The sequence below is a fragment of the Saccopteryx leptura genome, chromosome 9 (genome assembly GCF_036850995.1).
Source record: "Saccopteryx leptura isolate mSacLep1 chromosome 9, mSacLep1_pri_phased_curated, whole genome shotgun sequence".
NCBI classification, from domain to species: Eukaryota; Metazoa; Chordata; class Mammalia; order Chiroptera; family Emballonuridae; genus Saccopteryx; species Saccopteryx leptura.
In genome coordinates, this window is record NC_089511.1 from 38,005,240 (window position 1) to 38,022,996 (window position 17,757).

Sequence of the window (17,757 nt, forward strand, 5' to 3'; positions counted from 1 at the left end):
ATAGCTCAGTCTTCTCTTAATATAAGTAGCAATTAAAACACTTACCTAAAACACTTACCTAATACAATATGAGAACCAGAACTTAACTTCTTCTTCCACTGTTCTAACACACTTTTTAAATTAAAAACCACTTCTTTGTGCATTTTCAAGCAAAATATTGAACTGCTTTCTACTACCTAAAGATAAAACCAAGAAACCAGTTCACAGTCAACAACATAAACTTGAAGTTAATTGTTCTGTTAATAATCATCAATATAAACCATTTAAAATTATCCGTGAAGGTATTATCTCACTGATCAAATAATTCCAATAATGAGATAATCTAAATAAATATATTTCCAAAATCCCATAGTTTATATCTAAAAACTTGCTAAAGTGAAACAAACATTATTTTGCTGAAATTATTTTTCCTTCCTTTCCAGATTATGCATCCATGTCTAGATCTATGTATATATGTGAATATATATGTATGCAAATATCTATATATAATATATAGTAGACCTCTGAACAACAACACATGGCTGATCCCTTATGTAATCTAAACTCCACCTATAACTTTTGATTCCCCAAAATGTAACTACTTATATCCTACTGTTGACCAGAAGCCTCAACTGATCAACATCAAAAGTCAATTAACACACAGTTTGTGTGTTATATGGTTTTTTGTTTTTTGGGGTTTTTTTTTTGTATTTTTCTGAAGCTGGAAACGGGGAGGCAGTCAGACAGACTCCCGCATGCGGCCAACCGGGATCCACCCGGCACGCCCACCAGGGGGCGATGCTCTGCCCATCTGGGGCGTCGACCAGAGCCACTCTAGCGCCTGAGGCAGAGGCCATGGAGCCATCCCCAGCACCCGGGCCATCTTTTGCTCCATTGGAACCTTGGCTGGGGGAGGGGAAGAGAGAGACAGAGAGGGGGAGGGGTGGAGAAGCAGATGGGCGCTTCTCCTGTGTGCCCTGGCCGGGAATTGAACCCGGGACTTCTGCACGCCAGGCCGACGCTCTACCACTGAGCCAACTGGCCAGGGCCTATATGTATTATATATAGCATTCCTACAATAAAGCTAGAGAAAAAAGTGTTAAGTCATAAGGTTGAAAAAATACATTTACATTACTGAATATATTCACTGAAAAAAATCCATGTATAAGTAAGTGGACCCATGCAGTTCAAATCCATGTCGTTCAAGGGTTTACTGTATATGCATATGTACACACCAAATTTATAGTACGACTGTCAACAAGAGCTTTTTAATGCACCTGCTAGTTCATTATTGCTGAAATGTGGAAGTACTACTGATTCTTTTATTTTGTATTTGGACTCATTTCTACATTTTAGCTTTAATGCATGCACAATTAGATTAAGTAAATCTTTTGCCAACTTATTTGGCTTTTCTGGCTAAATGATGATATATTTAGTGTTAATCTTCTTTAGTTTCTTAAATAGAGGGTACAGAAGATGTTGGCATTTCTTCAGGAATCAGATCCTTTAACACTCTGCCCAGACAAAATTAGATGTGCAGCTGCCCTTGGGGAACATCAGCTCCAGCTGAAATGCTGGTCCCACATACGTGGCTCCTCCCCTCAACGTCAGGCCTCCTGCTATCCTTTTTCATGGAGACCAGTACTTTGTAGTAGAACCCATTCTGACTGATGCTGAATCTGTACAACTGTACTCCCCTGTCAAATATTTAACTACCTCAGTAATTCTCTGATGACTTGAGAGTCAATCACAGTTTAAACAAACAACATTTTACGTGTGGAAAGGCTCACCTTACATACTATTTCAGTTTCAACTACAGAACAGGTGAAGATCAAGGTCTTTTGTGCCTGACTTGGAGTGAAATCAAGAGTTTGGAGTAAAGTAGAGCTTTTTTCACTTTCTAGGCAAAGATGCACTACCTAGAAATGAAATACAGAAACAATGTGATTTTTAAAAATGTTCAAGGTGCTCCAGCAGTTTCACTTTTCATAATTAAATTATGATTTTAAAGAAAAGTATAGGAAACCAATATAAGTTTAAATTCACAGTTACAGATCTGTGTATGAAATTAAAGCTATAATCTTTTAATATTAATCCATGAAACAAAGTTGCTTGTGTTCATTCACCCCTCTCCACCCCCATGACGCATTACCTGCTGGACATTGCCGTAGAGAGCAGCCTCTTCCATGGCCGTGATCACAATGTAGGGGTCATTCATGAACTCTTTGATTAAATGTTCTATGTGTCTGTTCCAATGAACTCCAACGGCAACAATTTGATGTGGTGCAGGTTCCCTTTCCCTGACTTCAATATATTTTTTAAAGTTTTCTAATATAGCAAACATCTAAAAAATTAGTATAATAAATTTCACTGTTATTTCAAAAGAGAATAGTTTGACAGAACATAAAAGGTAAATTGTGTACTTTCTGTTTTCAGAGTGAGGAAGGCCTTTACAAACAAAAAAGGAAAGGAGAAAAAATATTAGATGTAAACAAAATTAAAACATTAACATCTGGATAAATATGTGTAACAGGATTAACATCCTTTTACAAAAACTTCTACAAACTGATTAGGAAAAAACAATCCCACCAACAGAAAATAAGCAAATAAACAAGCCACTCATAGAAGAATGCATACAGATGGCCAGTACAAATTCATCCTCAACTTAACAAGTAGTAATCAAGGAAATATAAACTAATCAGATGCTATGTTTAATAATTAGACTAGAAAAGAAAGCTGGACTGAGGCCTCCTGCTGCCAAGGGCGCAGGGAGTGGAGTGTGGCCGCATACTGCCTCAGGGAGTATAAAATGGTCTGTGCTTTTAGAAAAGCTACTGTATAAGACGGGATTCTGGATATTAACTTTGCAAATAAGAACTAAGATTGTAGAGGCATTCAGAAACCCCGCACAGGCCCACAGAGTCAGTAAGTTACAAAGCTGGGACTTGAACCCGGGGTCATTACTGCTCCTAAATAAATGCTCCTGATCAGCATATTACATTGCTTCCAACAAATGCCTTGTAAGAATTCCGTCTTTGATCCATTAGTCCCCTTCCTAGGAATGTACCCTAAGGGAACTGTGCTAAAAAGCCGCACACACGCGTGCACACACACCCACAAATGATGCTAAATGTCTAAAAATAAGACAATTTAAAATTTTTTATTTATTTATTCATTTTAGAGGGGAGAAAGGGAGAGAGAGAGACAGAGAGGGAAAGAGAGAGGAGAGAGAGACAGAGAGAGAAGGTGGGGAGGAGCTAGAATCATCAACTCCCATATGTGCCTTGACCAGGCAAGCCCAGGGTTTCGAACCGGCAACCTCAGCATTTCCAGGTTGACGCTTTATCCACCGCACCACCACAGGTCAGGCGAAGATAATTTAAAATAAATTATGTATGTCCATATGGCCAATAATAATCACATTGTGGAATAGTAACAGTGCAATGCTATTTACTGAAAACTGCAAGTTACAAAAATTAGCACATAAAGATACTGTATTGTTCATTCCTATGTCAATAGACATAGGAAATAAAAAATAAAAAAAAATGTCCAAATTAGCACTACTGATTACCTCTGAGGGTAAGATTATGGATTTTGGGGTTTTTCAAGTGCTCTCCAATATTTCTTAAATTTTCTAATATAAAAATTATTCATAATCAGAAAAATATTAATTAAATAATTTAGAAAACCTTTACAGGAAAGAATTCTGCTTTTCAGAGAGAACTTTAACACTGGGAATAAAATTTCAAATAAATGTTCTCTCCAATCATAGAAGTTAAAGAGAAAAGTTTTTAGATTAACCAGCTTCTACCCCAGATAGATACTTTTCTTGACTCCTAAAAACAGTGAAGACTTTAATTATATTTATATATATTTCTGAGTAGTAATAACATTCAAATGGACGCCATACTTACTTGTTCATTAGCTTCAAATAATACATCCACCTCATCCAAAATAAGGTGACAGAGTCTAAGAAATAACAAGCTTTGGTATTTGAGAAGTCTCAGGAAGCTATGTGGTGTTGTAACAATTACATCACCTATATTTTAAAAGAAAAAACAATGAACATTTTAGACTTTCCACAGGTCTAACATTACTTTGTTAAAATCCACATACTTTCTAGAAATGCCTTCTAATAAAACAAAAAGCTGTTTTTCTTACTCCAGTGGGTGAGGCAAGAAGTTTCCCCACCCAACTAACAACCCCTCTCATTCTCTGATTAGACACCTGGGCCCCCACCAGGTTATACACTCCTTAAGGACAGGGAGGGCTTTAGTCAACATCTAACAAACAGCAGGTGTTCAGTAGACACCTGATAAACTAATGAAATCACATAGTTTTCCCTTTTTTCTCACAGACATAAGCCCAGATCACACCTTTATCATCTATCCCCACTGGTACTGATGGGGCGGTCTGAACTCATGAGCATTACTGCAGTAACACAGTCCTGTGACACAGGCAGCTCCTAGGCTGCCTGAGCAGGGGGTCCACAGTGTCCTGCACGAAAAACCAAACGGCTTAGAAGGATGCTTACATCCCCTTGGAAGCTTCATATTTTTGGCTTCATCTTTGTGGAGTCCAATTGTCAATAACATAGGATGAAGAGGCCTGGAGAACATACTATAGTCTCCCAATAATTCAAAAATAAATTGGGCCTTTTTCCACCCAGGACACACGATGACTGCCAGAGGCTGCAAAGACAAACAAGTGCACATCATTTTGGACAAAAGTTATTACTCGAACTCAGTATCTATGAAGCATGCAGAATATCTCCTTGTACATAGTAAGCACCATATAAAAAAAATTTTTTTGGTGATAGAGAGAGAGAGATAGAGATAGATAGGGACAGACAGGAATGTAGAGAGATGAGAAGCATCAATTCTTTGCAGCACCTTAGTTGTTCATTGATTGCTTCCTCATATGTGCCTTGACAGGGGGGCTACAGCAGATCGAGTGACCCCTTACTCAAGCCAGCAACCTTGGGTTCAAGCTGGTGAGCTGTGCTCAAACCAGATGAGCCCATGCTCAAGCCAGCGACCCCTGGGTTTCAAACCTGGGTCCTCTGTGTCCCAGTTCGATGCTCTATCCACTGCGCTACCACGTGGTCAGACAGCACTATATAAATTTTTATCATCATTATTGTCATCATATAGGTAAGAAAAGTGAAAATATGATTTCATTAAAGTGAATTTAGACATGATGATTCAGATTTCATAGTCTTTAAGCACTTCACAAGTTTCCTTCACTTAATCCTTAATGCACTCTTACAGGATAGGACCGATCACTACCTCATTTCACAAGAAGGTGTCTGAGGCACAGGGAGGTGAAGTCAGTTGCCCAAGGCTGCAGAGCTAACACATGGAGCAAGGGAGCAACAGGTGTGAAGCCAGGCAGTTTGGCTCTAGAGCTCTGGCTCCTAAGCACACGGTGAACTAACTGCTTCCTGAAAGCAGCCTTAAAAAGGGTTAACAAGGCCCTGGCCGTGTGGAAGCGTCGGCCCGGCATGTGGAAGTCCAGGTTCAATTTCCAGTCAGGACACACAGGAGAAGCGACCCTGTTTCTCCACCCCTCCCCCTTCTGTCTCTCTGATGCCCCTCCCCCCTGGCAGCCATGGTTCTATTGGAGCAAGTTGGCCCCAGGTATTGAGGATGGCTTCATGGCCTCACCTCAGGTGCTGAAATAGCTTGGCTGCTGAGCAATGGAGCAGTAGCTCCAGATGGGCAGAGTATCGCCCTGTGGAAGACTTGAGTTTCTTACAGCACCATCCGAATCCTGCCCTTCACTATCCCTCAGGTAACTCCTGAAGGTGCACAGCCTGCCAAACACTTTCCTGGACACCTGCCCTCTATTAACTGAAGAATGAGTGTCCACTTTTCTTTATACCAAGCCAGGCCTAATACATGCTGACTGTGGAGATGCAGTGAGCAGAGTGGACACAAGCCAAGACCTGAACATCTCGTCCTAGCCCAGCCCAGCTCCATCTCCACACACGCTACATCTCAACATGGATCAGCTGCTCCCTAAATGAGGGATATAAATGTATTCATTTAGTTTTATTAATCAGTACTATACATAGTAACTTAGCCAATGCATATTTCCAAAGGAAAACCATTAAACTACCTAGCATAGAAAAAGAACTAGCATCTTTTCTAAAATGCAATTCTAAGTGTCTTTTTGTGCTGCTATTCTTCAACTTCTAATGAGTGGCAGACAATCTGTAGTGTGTCTTTTGGGACAGGATCTGAGACAAAGGCCTTTCATATGTCAGTTCAATTAACAGCCAAATCCAGCAAGCAGATGTCACCACCCCACCATCACCTATCTTCACAGCCCATTTCTCTCTTTTCCATCATCTTTCTATTTTCAGATTCTTACACCTGGGAAAAATGAAGTCGGTATGTGAAACAGTGTGGGGTGCTATGAAAATATTTGAAAGAATGAGACAAGATGTCAGAAATCCTACATTCTTTTTTAAAAAAAATTTTAATTGATTTTAGAGAGAAGAAAGGAGACAGACAAGAAACTTCAGTCTGTTCCTGTATGTGCCCTGACCAGGGATCAAACCCACAATCTTTGTGTGTTGAGCCAGTACATCAACCAATGGAGCTATCTGGCCAGGGCAGAAAACCTACATTCTAATCTCACTTCTTGTCACAATTCTCAGCTGTTAAGAATTTATACCAGTAACTTTTCAAGAGTAGAATTTTTTCATCTGGTGAAAAGAATACATGGCCTGACCTCTCAAGGGGTGCCATAACAATTAGATAAATTAAACCAGTGAAATACTTTTTTTTTTTTTTTTTTTCATTTTTCCAAAGCTGGAAACGGGGAGGCAGACTCCCGCATGCGCCCGACCGGGATCCACCCGGCATGCCCACCAGGGGGCGATGTTCTGCCCATCTGGGGCGTCACTCTGTTGCATCCAGAGCCATTCTAGTGCCTGAGGCAGAGGCCACAGAGCCATCCCCAGCGCCCGGGCCATCTTTGCTCCAATGCAGCCTCGGCTGCGGGAGGGGAAGAGAGAGACAGAGAGGAAGGAGAGGGGGAGGGGTGGAGAAGCAGATGGGCACTTCTCCTGTGTGCCCTGGCCGTGAATCCAACCCGGGACTCCTGCACGCCAGGCTGATGCTCTACCGCTGAGCCAACCGGCCAGGGCCAGTGAAATACTTTTTGTAAACTATATTATTTATCTCTAAAAGCCAGGACTCTCGCCTGACCAGGCGGTGGCGCAGTGGATAGAGCGTCGGACTGGATGCAGAGGACCCAGGTTCGAGACCCCGAGGCCGCTAGCTTGAGCGCGGGTTCATCTGGTTTGAGCAAAAGCCCATCAGCTTGAACCCAAGGTCACTGGCTCCAGCAAGGGGTTACTCGGTCTGCTGAAGGCCCACGGTCAAGGCACATATGAGAAAGCAATCAATGAACAACTAAGGTGTCGCAACGCACAATGAAAAACTAAAGACTGATGCTTCTCATCTCTCTCCGTTCCTGTCTGTCTGTCCCTGTCTATCCCTCTCTCTGACTCACTGTCTCTGTAAAAAATACATAAATAAATAAGTAAATAAATAAAATTTTAAAAAATTAAAAAAAAAAAAAAAGCCAGGACTTTGACTCAACAGCTGACCCACACCTGGGGGTCAAAAGTGAGAACCAATGTGAGAGAACAGCCTCACCAGGCGGTGGTGCAGTGGACAGAGCATCGGACTGGGATGCCGAGGACCCAGGTTCGAGACCCCGAGGTCGCCAGCTTGAGCCCAAGGTCACTAGTTCGAGCAAGGGGTCACTCAGTCTGCTATAGTCACCCGGTCAAGGGCACATATGAGAAGCCAACTAAGGTGCTGCAACGAAGAATTGATGCTTCTCATCTCTCTCCCTTCCTGTCTGTCCCTCTCTCTGACTCTGTCACACACAAAATGTGAGAAAACAGATGACTATGATCAAAGTTTCTCATAAGATAGTTTCTGTCTGCCAGTTTTAACACCAAATGAATGATGTAACCTACATTTTACCAAAATTTAGGTGTAAAATTTTAAAAAAATATTTAATCCATTTTGTTGTGAAAGAAAATTGTCTTCAACTTACTCCGTTTCTACTTGGTAATGACTTGTAGCAGCCCACTGTTTGCAAAATTGTGAGAACTGGTGGAAGGTACAACAAAGGGTCATTTCCACACTGAGATATGACAACCACATCACAGCCACGTGCTATAGGAGGCCAAGAGTAAGATTCAGTGTGGCTGGGTCCCAGAAACTTATTCCTTTGAAGAGCCTACAAAACATCAACAACAACCAAAAACCACAATAAAGTAAACTAATAAAACTCCATCTCATTGCACATTTACCCCCAAATATACATTGTTCAGTCTGGTATTTCCCAAGACCCAACTTTGTAAGCCCCACTGAATCTTTTCGAGCACCCAACTCCTGCTAGAAGATTCTTGGTGTTCTAGGCTCCAAATAAAAGGATCCATCAGGTGGTCCACTGACCAGCCAGGCGCTGAAAGCTCACTGGAGCAAAGACGAGGCTGCTTCTCCCTCTCAATATTGGCCGGTGCACCAGCTTCACTTGTAAAGCTTTATAACATGCCTTTATTTGCTTATTTTCTATCTTACTGTTACTAAAACTTCCCACATGTTCCAAGTTCTCCAGCCACATTGATACTATTTTCCAAAGAACTGACCTCATCAGCACCATCATCTTCATGAGGTCCTCCTCCCCAGGCCTGAACCCCCACTGCTGTCAGGCCTGACTCCACTCTGCACCTGGTATGCAGCTGTCATCCTATGATCTCCCTGCACCATCACCCTTTTGTATGCAACTCATGCTGTCTTCTTGCTTGTCTACTTTCTTGTGTTGGTGAAGAATGTATTTCAGTAGCTTCTTCTAAAAAAATTTTTATTGAATTTATTGGGGTGCATTGATAGAATTATGTAAGTGTCAGGTATATAATTCTTTAATACATCATCTGTATATTGTATTGTGTTCACCACCCCAAGTCGAGTCTCCTTCCATCACCGTCTAACCCAGGGGTAGTCAACCGTTTTATACCTACCGCCCTCTTTTTTATCTGTTAGTAGTAAAATTTTCTAACCGCCCACCGGTTCCACAGTAATGATGATTTATAAAGTAGGGAAGTAACTTTACTTTATAAATTTTATAAAACAGAGTTACAGCAAGTTAAAGCATATAATAATAATTACTTACCAAGTACTTTATGTCGAATTTTCTCTAAGTTTGGCAGAATAAATCTTTATAAAACAACTTACTATAGTTAAATCTTTTCATTTATACTTTGGTTGCTCCGCTACCACCCACCATGAAAGCTGGAACGCCCACTAGTGGGTGGTAGGGACCAGGTTGACTACCACTGGTCTATCTTCTCTAGACCCTCTTATATCTCCCCCCTACTCCCCTTTTGTTCAGTAGCTTCTTGACAAGGTACAGAGAAAGTAAATCTGAGACTCTGTAATCTGAAAATGTCTTCATTCTATCCTCATACTTTGTTGATAGTTTAGATATGGACCTATAGACCTCTAGGTTAGAAAAAACTTTTTTTTTGAGAGTGAGGTGGGAGTGGGGGAGAAAGAGAGAGAAGGAAGAGATTAGAAGCCTCAACTTGTAGTTGCGTCACATTAGTTGTTCACTGATTGCTTCTCATACATGCCTTGTCCAGGAGACTCAAGCCAACCCAGTGACCCCTTCCTCAAGCCAGCAACCCCACACTCAAGCCCACAAGCCAACCCAAGCCGGCAACCTCAGTGTTTTAAACTGGGGACATCGCCTGACCAGGCAGGCGGTGGCGCAGTGGATAGAGCGTCGGACTGGGATGCAGAGGACCCAGGTTCGAGACCCCAAGGTCTCCAGCTTGAGCACGGGCTCATCTGGTTTGAGTAAAGCTCACCAGCTTGGACCCAAGGTCGCTGGCTTGCCCAAAGGGTTACTCAGTCTGCTGAAGGCCCACGGTCGAGGCACATATGAGAGAGCAATCAATGAACAACTAAGGTGTCGCAACGAAAGGCTGATGATTGATGCTTCTCATCTCTCTCTGTTCCTGTCTGTCTATCCCTCTCTCTCTCTCTCTGTCTCTGTAAAAAAATAAATAAATAAATAAACAACTGGGGACCTCAGTGTTCAAGGTTGACATCCTATCCACTGCACCACCAGTTCGGCAAAATAACGTCTATTAGAATTTTGGAATCATGCTCCTCTGGTGTTACTGTGAAGCCTGAAGCCTTGCATGTGGGACCAGTTTCTTCTCTCTGGAATCTTTCATGCTTCCTGCATCCTTCTAGTTTAGATGCTTCAGAACATGTCTACTGTCTTGTTCCTCAGTTGTGCTGGGCCTGCGATAGGTAAAGTCCCTTAATTTGTGAGTCATATCCATTAAATCTAGAAATCATTCATGTGTTTCTCTTCTCAGAATTTTCTGCCTCTTCCTTTCTTTCTAGAAATCCCATTTCAGATACTGGACTTCAAACTGTCAGTTTCTCTTTTCCTCCCTATTTCCAGCTCGATCTTTTTGTTCTATTTTCTAATAGTTAGCTTCTATTGTGCCTGTCACATCAACTATTTATTTTTATTTCTAGAACATTTTGAATTTCCAAGAACCTTTTTTTATTATCTGCTCCTTTTCAACAGTGCCCAGTTATTGTTAAATACGTACAATATGTATCTTCTGAGGACATTTATTTATTTTAAATTTTATTTATTTATTTATTTTTTACAGAGACAGAGTGAGTCAGAGAGAGGGATAGATAGGGATAGACAGACAGGAACGGAGAGAGATGAGAAGCATCGATCATTAGTTTTTCATTGCGCATTGCAACACCTTAGTTGTTCATTGATTGCTTTCTCATATGTGCCTTGACCGCGGGCCTTCAGCAGACCAAGTGACCCCTTGCTGGAGCCAGCGACAGTGGGCTCAAGCTAGTGGGCTTTTGCTCAAACCAGATGAGCCCGCGCTCAAGCTGGCGACCTTGGGGTCTCGAACCTGGGTCCTCTGCATCCCAGTCTGACGCTCTATCCACTGCGCCACCGCCTAGTCAGTCTGAGGACATTTATTTTCTAATGTTTTCTTCTACTCTCTACATTGTTTACTTCAGAGTTTGTTTCAGTTGTTTCTTTTTTCTTGAGTGAGGGCTTTCCTCAAATCCCTAATCATTCCTGATGTTCTGTTCACATTGTAGAGGACACTGAAAACTGACCAGATGACCTATGGGCAGGGTACAGCTCAGCACCATGTGACAGTCACATCACTACAGGGAGACAGGGCAGCAAGCAGACATTTTTTTTTTTTTACAGGGAGAGAGAATCAGAGAGAGGGATAGACAGGGACAGACAGGAATGAAGAGAGATGAGAAGCATCAATCATCAGTTTTTCGTTGCGATATCTTAGTTGTTCATTGATTGTTTTCTCATATGTGCCTTGACCGTGGGCCTTCAGCAGACCCAGTTACCCCTTGCTCGAGCCAGCGACCTTGGGTCCAACCTGGTTTTTTGTGTGTGGGGGGGAGGGTTGCTCAAGCCAGATGAGCCCGCGTTCAAGCTGACGACCTCGGGGTCTCGAACCTGGGTCCTCCACATCCCAGTCCAATGCTCTATCCACTGCGCCACTGCCTGGTCAGGCTAAGCAGACATTTTTACTGGGAGAATTCCAAATAGCATCACCTAAAGGTCATTCTCCAGGGTTATTCAGTTTCTCCAAAAAGAGCCTCCAATCTCCTTCCTGAGAAACTGGATGTGGATGTTCAGGAAATAGGGGAGGGACACCCATGACCCCACTCAGCTCACTCCTCCCTCGGGTATGTCAGCCACACTCTGCTGCCTGTTCCCCTATGTGCAGCTCTTGTCCACTAAAGACTACACTCTCATTCTATTCACCCTTGTGTGTGCATGTGTGTGTGGCTTTATCTTTTAAAAAAAATTTTAACTTCTTTTTGTTCAAGGCCAGGAATCGAACCGGGACTTACACACACCCGGCCAAAGCTCTACCGCTAAGCCAACCGGCCAGGGCCTAGACAATTTTTAAAAGTAACTCTTCAGGTAAAGTCTCCAATTGATGGGGTTTCTCTTCTAATCTCAAGTTTTGAGGGAGGAAGAAGAGGGATTTAAAAAGGAAATAAAGGAAGTAGATAAACATGTATGATCAATTTACTAAGTGAAACAGGTCCATAAAGCAATTTTGAAAAGAATTCTAACAAGTTTATCACAATCGCCCTGGCAACTCACTGTTCCTTCAAGCCCCTCTGCACAGGAACATTTGAAAACTTATTTTTGAGAAGCACTTACAGTTACACAATGGTTTCTCCACAAAAGAATTATTCACTTGTGAGAAGTTAACCTGGACTTAAGAATAAATAAGAAATTAGTAACAAAAGCTTTAAAGAGAATTTCAAAAGCAAAGACATTATATAAATACAAATGCAACCTTAGTAGAAATGTTTATTTAAAATCCTTCCACATTCAGGCAGGTCAGGACTCCTTCTCGAGTTTACCTTTCTCAGGTCTGCCGAGAGCGGTGCCGTGTCAATGGATAAGCAAGGCTCGATCTTGTTCCGCAGCACTGCAGGAGGCAGCTGGGTGCCCAGCCTCAACTTCTGCAACTGGAGAACACACGCATCAGTTACACAGCTCTGCCCTGTGGTGTTAGCACAGAGCATGGAGAACTATATGGAAATTAAGACGACACAAGAGTTGGATTTCAATATAAAAACATACGTGTACATGTTTATTAAAAAAACCACAGGGCCCTGGCTGGTTGGCTCAGCGGTAGAGCATCGGCCTAGCGTGTGGAGGACCCGGGTTTGATTCCCAGCCAGGGCACACAGGAGAAGCGCCCATTTGCTTCTCCACCCCTCTGCCGCGCTTTCCTCTCTGTCTCTCTCTTCCCCTCCCGCAGCTGGGGCTCCATTGGAGCAAGGATGGCCCGGGCGCTGGGGATGGCTCTGTGGCCTCTGCCTCAGGCACTAGAGTGGCTCTGGTCGCAACATGGCGAAGCCCTGGAGGGGCAGAGCATCGCCCCCTGGTGGGCAGAGCGTCGCCCCATGGTGGGCGTGCCGGGTGGATCCCGGTCGGGCGCATGCGGGAGTCTGTCTGACTGTCTCTCCCTGTTTCCAGCTTCAGAAAAATGAAAAAAAAAAAAAAAAAAAAAAAAAAAAAAAAAAACACAGGAACTACCAAAATGAAAGGAAGATCATCTATTACCCCATTACCCCCCCCCCCCCGCCAAAGAACAATTTCTTTATTTTTATTTTTTTCTGAGTGAGAAGCAGGGAGGCAGAGAGATAGACTCCCACATGTGCCTGACCAGGATCCACCTGGCATGCCCACCAGGGGCCACTGCTCCGTTGCAACCAGAGCCGCTGTTCTAGCGCCTGAGGTGGAGGCCATGGAGCCATCCTCAGTGCCTGGGCCAACTCTGCTCCAATAGAGCCTTGGCTGTGGGAGGGGAAGAGAGACAGAGAGGAAGGAGAGGGGGAGGGGTGGAGAAGCAGATGGGCACTTCTCCTGTGGGCCCTGGCCGGGAATCGAGCCTGGGACTTACATGCACCTGGCCAAAGCTCTACCGCTAAGCCAACCGGCCAGGGCCTAGACAATTTTTAAAAGTATCTCTTCAGGTAAAGTCTCCAATTGATGGGGTTTCTCTTCTAATCTCAAGTTTTGAGGGAGGAAGAAGAAGGATTTAAAAAGTAAACAGTTTTATTTTTTTTACTTTCTTTTAGGGGTTCTAATACCTGCTGCAGGTCAGAGAGTCCATCAGCTTTCAAAGGATCAGGATTTAAAAACTGTAACAATCTGTAAAATAGGAAAAAGGACAATTTAAAGAAAAAAAAAGGTATCTATTTTTTTTAAGACTTTGCTAACTGATTTTAGAAAGAGGAGATAGAGAAAGGCAGGGGTGAGGGAAGAAGAGGAAAGATGAACTCTCAGTTGTTTCCCATATGTGCCCTGACCAGGCAAGCCCAGGGTTTTGAACCAGCGACCTCAGCATTCCAGGTCGACACTTTATCCACTGTGCCACCACAGGTCAGGCGAGGAGTGTCTACTTCTTCAGCTGAATTATTAATTCTTCCTTGACAGAGGTAAAGTGAACTATACCTCCCAAGGCAGAGCTACGAAATCACTGCTTGTTCGATTTTGCCTTGTTCACTGTGACACGAAGGCCACTGTGCGCATGCCAGTCCCCATGCTTCCTCCACCCCCAGTCTGGGTCTCAGGCTACAGACATAGTACTGCCAATCCCAGGACCACTCGCTCTGAACAAGGAGAAAGACTGCATGATCATCAGGTCATCAAAAGTTTCTAAAGAATCCATTGTATCCTTCCTTCTTTGCTGTTTAATCTTAAGCACATCCAAGCTCCCTGGGACCCACAGCGGACTGATGTAGTCCAGTGGTCGGCAAACTCATTAGTCAACAGAGCCAAGTATCAACAGTACAATGATTGAAATTTCTTTTGAGAGCCAAATTTTTTAAAGTTAAACTAAATAGGTAGGTACAGTTCTTATCGAGGTAGCGCCTGCAAGTAGTATTTTGTGGAAGAATCACCACTCAAGGGGCCAAAGAGCCACATGTGGCTCGTGAGTCGCAGTTTGCCGACCAAGAATTGTAATCTAATCAGTGGGTTCTAAGTAAAGGGCATTAAGCCAAATGGGAGATGAGACAATTTTCTAATACAAAAATATAAGGCACTAGAGTTATCCCACAGTTAATTTATTAAGTAATACTTCAGTATAACAAAAGAAAAAAATGAGGTAGGTGGATAATGCAAGGTCTCTTGTTCCAAGGAAAATAACTACTGAGCACCACAACTTCCAGCTGTCAGAGTGTAGAGATGCCCTGGGAAGAGAATGGCAATTCAGCCCTGGCCGGTTGGCTCAGCGGTAGAGCGTCGGCCTGGCGTGCAGGGGACCCGGGTTCAATTCCCGGCCAGGGCACATAGGAGAAGCGCCCATTTGCTTCTCCACCCCCGCCCCCCCTCCTTTCTCTCTGTCTCTCTCTTCCCCTCCCGCAGCCAAGGCTCCATTGCAGCAAAGATGGCCCGGGCGCTGGGGATGGCTCCTTGGCCTCTGCCCCAGGTGCTAGAGTGGTTCTGGTTGCAGCAGAGCGACGCCCCAGAGGGGCAGAGCATCGCCCCCTGGTGGGCAGAGCATTGCCCCTGGTGGGCATGTCGGGTGCATGCAGGAGTCTGTCTGTCTCTCCCCGTTTCCAGCTTCAGAAAAATACAAAAATAAAAAAAGAGAATGGCAATTCAGGTACCACTCCAGATCTGTGGGCTCCATGGCAGCCTGCAGAGCTCCTGGCCTTGAAACACTATGAGGAGCTCCTGCTGGTGGAGAGCATGTTACAGGGCCACAGTGTGGCCTCAGAAGCTGGGGAGCCCAAATGACTGCACCCTCAATACCCTCTCCCTAGTAGTCCCAAGCTAATCAGTGAACAGCATGACCTATACCCATTTCTGAACTGTCTTAAACTGTTACTTGGGGTAGCTTCAGAGCAGCCACAGTACTTGAAATATAAGTGTTTTTAGGCTGGTATGGAAGGAAGGGGTGAGAGGGTGAGAGAGAGAGTGAGAAAGTGAGAGGGTGAGAGAGAGGAGGGGGAGCCTCTTCTGTGCCCTGACTGGGAATCAAACCTGGGACATCCATGTGCCAGGCTGATGCTCTATCCACTGAGCCACTGACCAGGGCCTCTCTATTGTTAATAATTTGTAAGTAAATACTTCGTAAATCTGGCAGGACAAATCAGAATTCCCAAGTTCCACACTACAAAATATTAAACAGTTTCGCAAGCAGGTCATAAACTTATGTAATACCTAAAAACTGGAAAGAAAGCAAACACCAACCCATATACAATCAACAGCCCCCAAATATCAACTATATCAAATTTGTTTCATAAAATTGTTCACTTCACCAAGAGACTCAGGAAGGGGAGGCAGAAAATGTCTACTTACAGTGGAAGAGAATTTTAAACAGACAAATCTACCCAATGTAAACGAAAAACTAACTTTAAAGTCTTAGAAAGACACTGTATGTGTATTTTTTTAATGAGAATGCAGGTTTGAAATTTATAATAAAATCATATGTAAATAATTCTTGTTTACAATTTTATCACAATTATTCCAATAAAAAATTTAGGCCAGGGAAAAAATCATACTTTACACAGCCATTCTTCTCATTGTATTCTTTCTTCTCAGCCAACCTAAGTGGTTTTTCATTTGACTTCTGACATAATGCACTAGAATTAAAAAACATTTATTAAAATTTCTAATTCCATTTACCCGAATTCTGAAAATAGCTTTATTTCCTGGGAGAAGATATAAAAAGTATCACTGAGGAATAAGTTGATCTAGATAAGTAAATTTATATGGGAACCAAAGCTAAGCCCTGTAAGAATTAAAACCATTTTGTCAGTTCTGGTGCTTGCCAGGAGGGTGTAAGCCCACTACAGCCCCTCTCCCCTACTGATTACGATGAGAAACTCTGGATAAAGTATAAAACTATAGGGGCGAGAGGTCAAAACGTGAAAAACACCAGGCTCGTGGAGAGTTTTTACCTTCCTCTATCTCTTGGTGTTGAACTGAGGATGGCCCAAGACTTGGGACTCTGTAGAGCAGTGGTCCCTAACCCCCAGGCTGCGGACCGGTACCGGTCCGTGGGCCATTTGGTATCGGTCCACAGAGAAAGAATAAATAACTTACATTATTTCCGTTTTATTTATATTTAAGTCTGAATGATGTTTTATTTTTAAAAAATGACCAGATTCCTTCTGTTACATCCGTCTAAGACTCACTCTTGACGCTTGTCTCGGTCATGTGATACATTTATCCGTCCCACCCTAAAGGCTGGTCGGTGAAAATATTCTCTGACATTAAACCAGTCCGTGGCCCAAAAAAGGTTGGGGACCACTGGTGTAGAGGATATAGACATAAAAAGCTCAGAGAAACAGGAAGAGGAACCCTCAAGCCGAGTGTGGGGAGCCTGGCTGACTGGCAGCTTTTTTCTCATGGTCCTGCCCCAGACCACTCCGACTACAGAGCTGCCTGACGCAATGGCAACAGTAGGGCGGCACCTAAAACCCTGAGAGAAACCTCCCTTCCCTCCAGCAGAACTGGAAACAGACCATGTGGTCTACAGACTGTGTGAGGACAAGTTCCATCTCTTTTTCTCTCTTATTTTTATTGCTGTTTTGCTCCACAAATGGCCCCAATCACACAAAACCACATGGCAGTTTCCTCCAAAAGAAACTATCTACCTGGCCACAGGTACAGGGAGAAGGAGCATTTAGAAAATGGTGAATGTGAAAAAAAGAACCTGCAGAAAGAGAGAGAGCCAAAGAGAAGGGAGGGTCCCCTGTTATTATTTATGACCCTAATCATGTCCCAAGCTCACCCCAAGTTAAGTATCTCCAGAACAGACCCAAAGCAGCATACCAAAGACTTAGAAATGGAGCTAACGCTACCACCACCCACAGAAAGAAGGACTGAGGTCTGAATCTAAGGGAGCTGCTGACCTCCTGCTAAAACAAATGAAAAGGAAAACAATGAAATTAATATTCTGCAGAGGATTTTAACAGAAACCAGAGCCTCAAATTCTAGAATATAATCCAAAATTATTCAACATAAAAAGAACAATAAGAATTAGATCAATTGTCAAGGGAAAAGATAATCAACAGATGGTAACCCAAAGGTTGCTCAGAAGTGGATCAAGCAGTGATTATAACTATGCTATATAAGAAAAGGAAAGGTGAACACTCTTGAACGGAACAATAAATGTTCTCAGCA

The 17,757-nt window shown here is 43.1% G+C and overlaps 1 protein-coding gene across 3 annotated transcripts in view; it reads right to left on the reverse strand.

Moving 5' to 3' along the window:
* Positions 1–17,757, reverse strand: part of TDRD12 (tudor domain containing 12) — a 134,221-nt gene that overhangs the window by 28,971 nt on the left and 87,493 nt on the right. For all 3 annotated transcript variants that reach the window (XM_066349172.1, XM_066349173.1, XM_066349174.1), the window contains 9 exons: positions 16,131–16,211; positions 13,710–13,770; positions 12,471–12,578; positions 8,059–8,244; positions 4,514–4,670; positions 3,894–4,018; positions 2,132–2,323; positions 1,770–1,898; positions 59–176 (listed from right to left, as the gene is read on the reverse strand). In XM_066349172.1, coding sequence (XP_066205269.1) covers positions 59–176; positions 1,770–1,898; positions 2,132–2,323; positions 3,894–4,018; positions 4,514–4,670; positions 8,059–8,244; positions 12,471–12,578; positions 13,710–13,770; positions 16,131–16,211 — 1,157 coding nt within the window. The remainder of the gene's footprint in view (positions 1–58; positions 177–1,769; positions 1,899–2,131; positions 2,324–3,893; positions 4,019–4,513; positions 4,671–8,058; positions 8,245–12,470; positions 12,579–13,709; positions 13,771–16,130; positions 16,212–17,757) is intronic.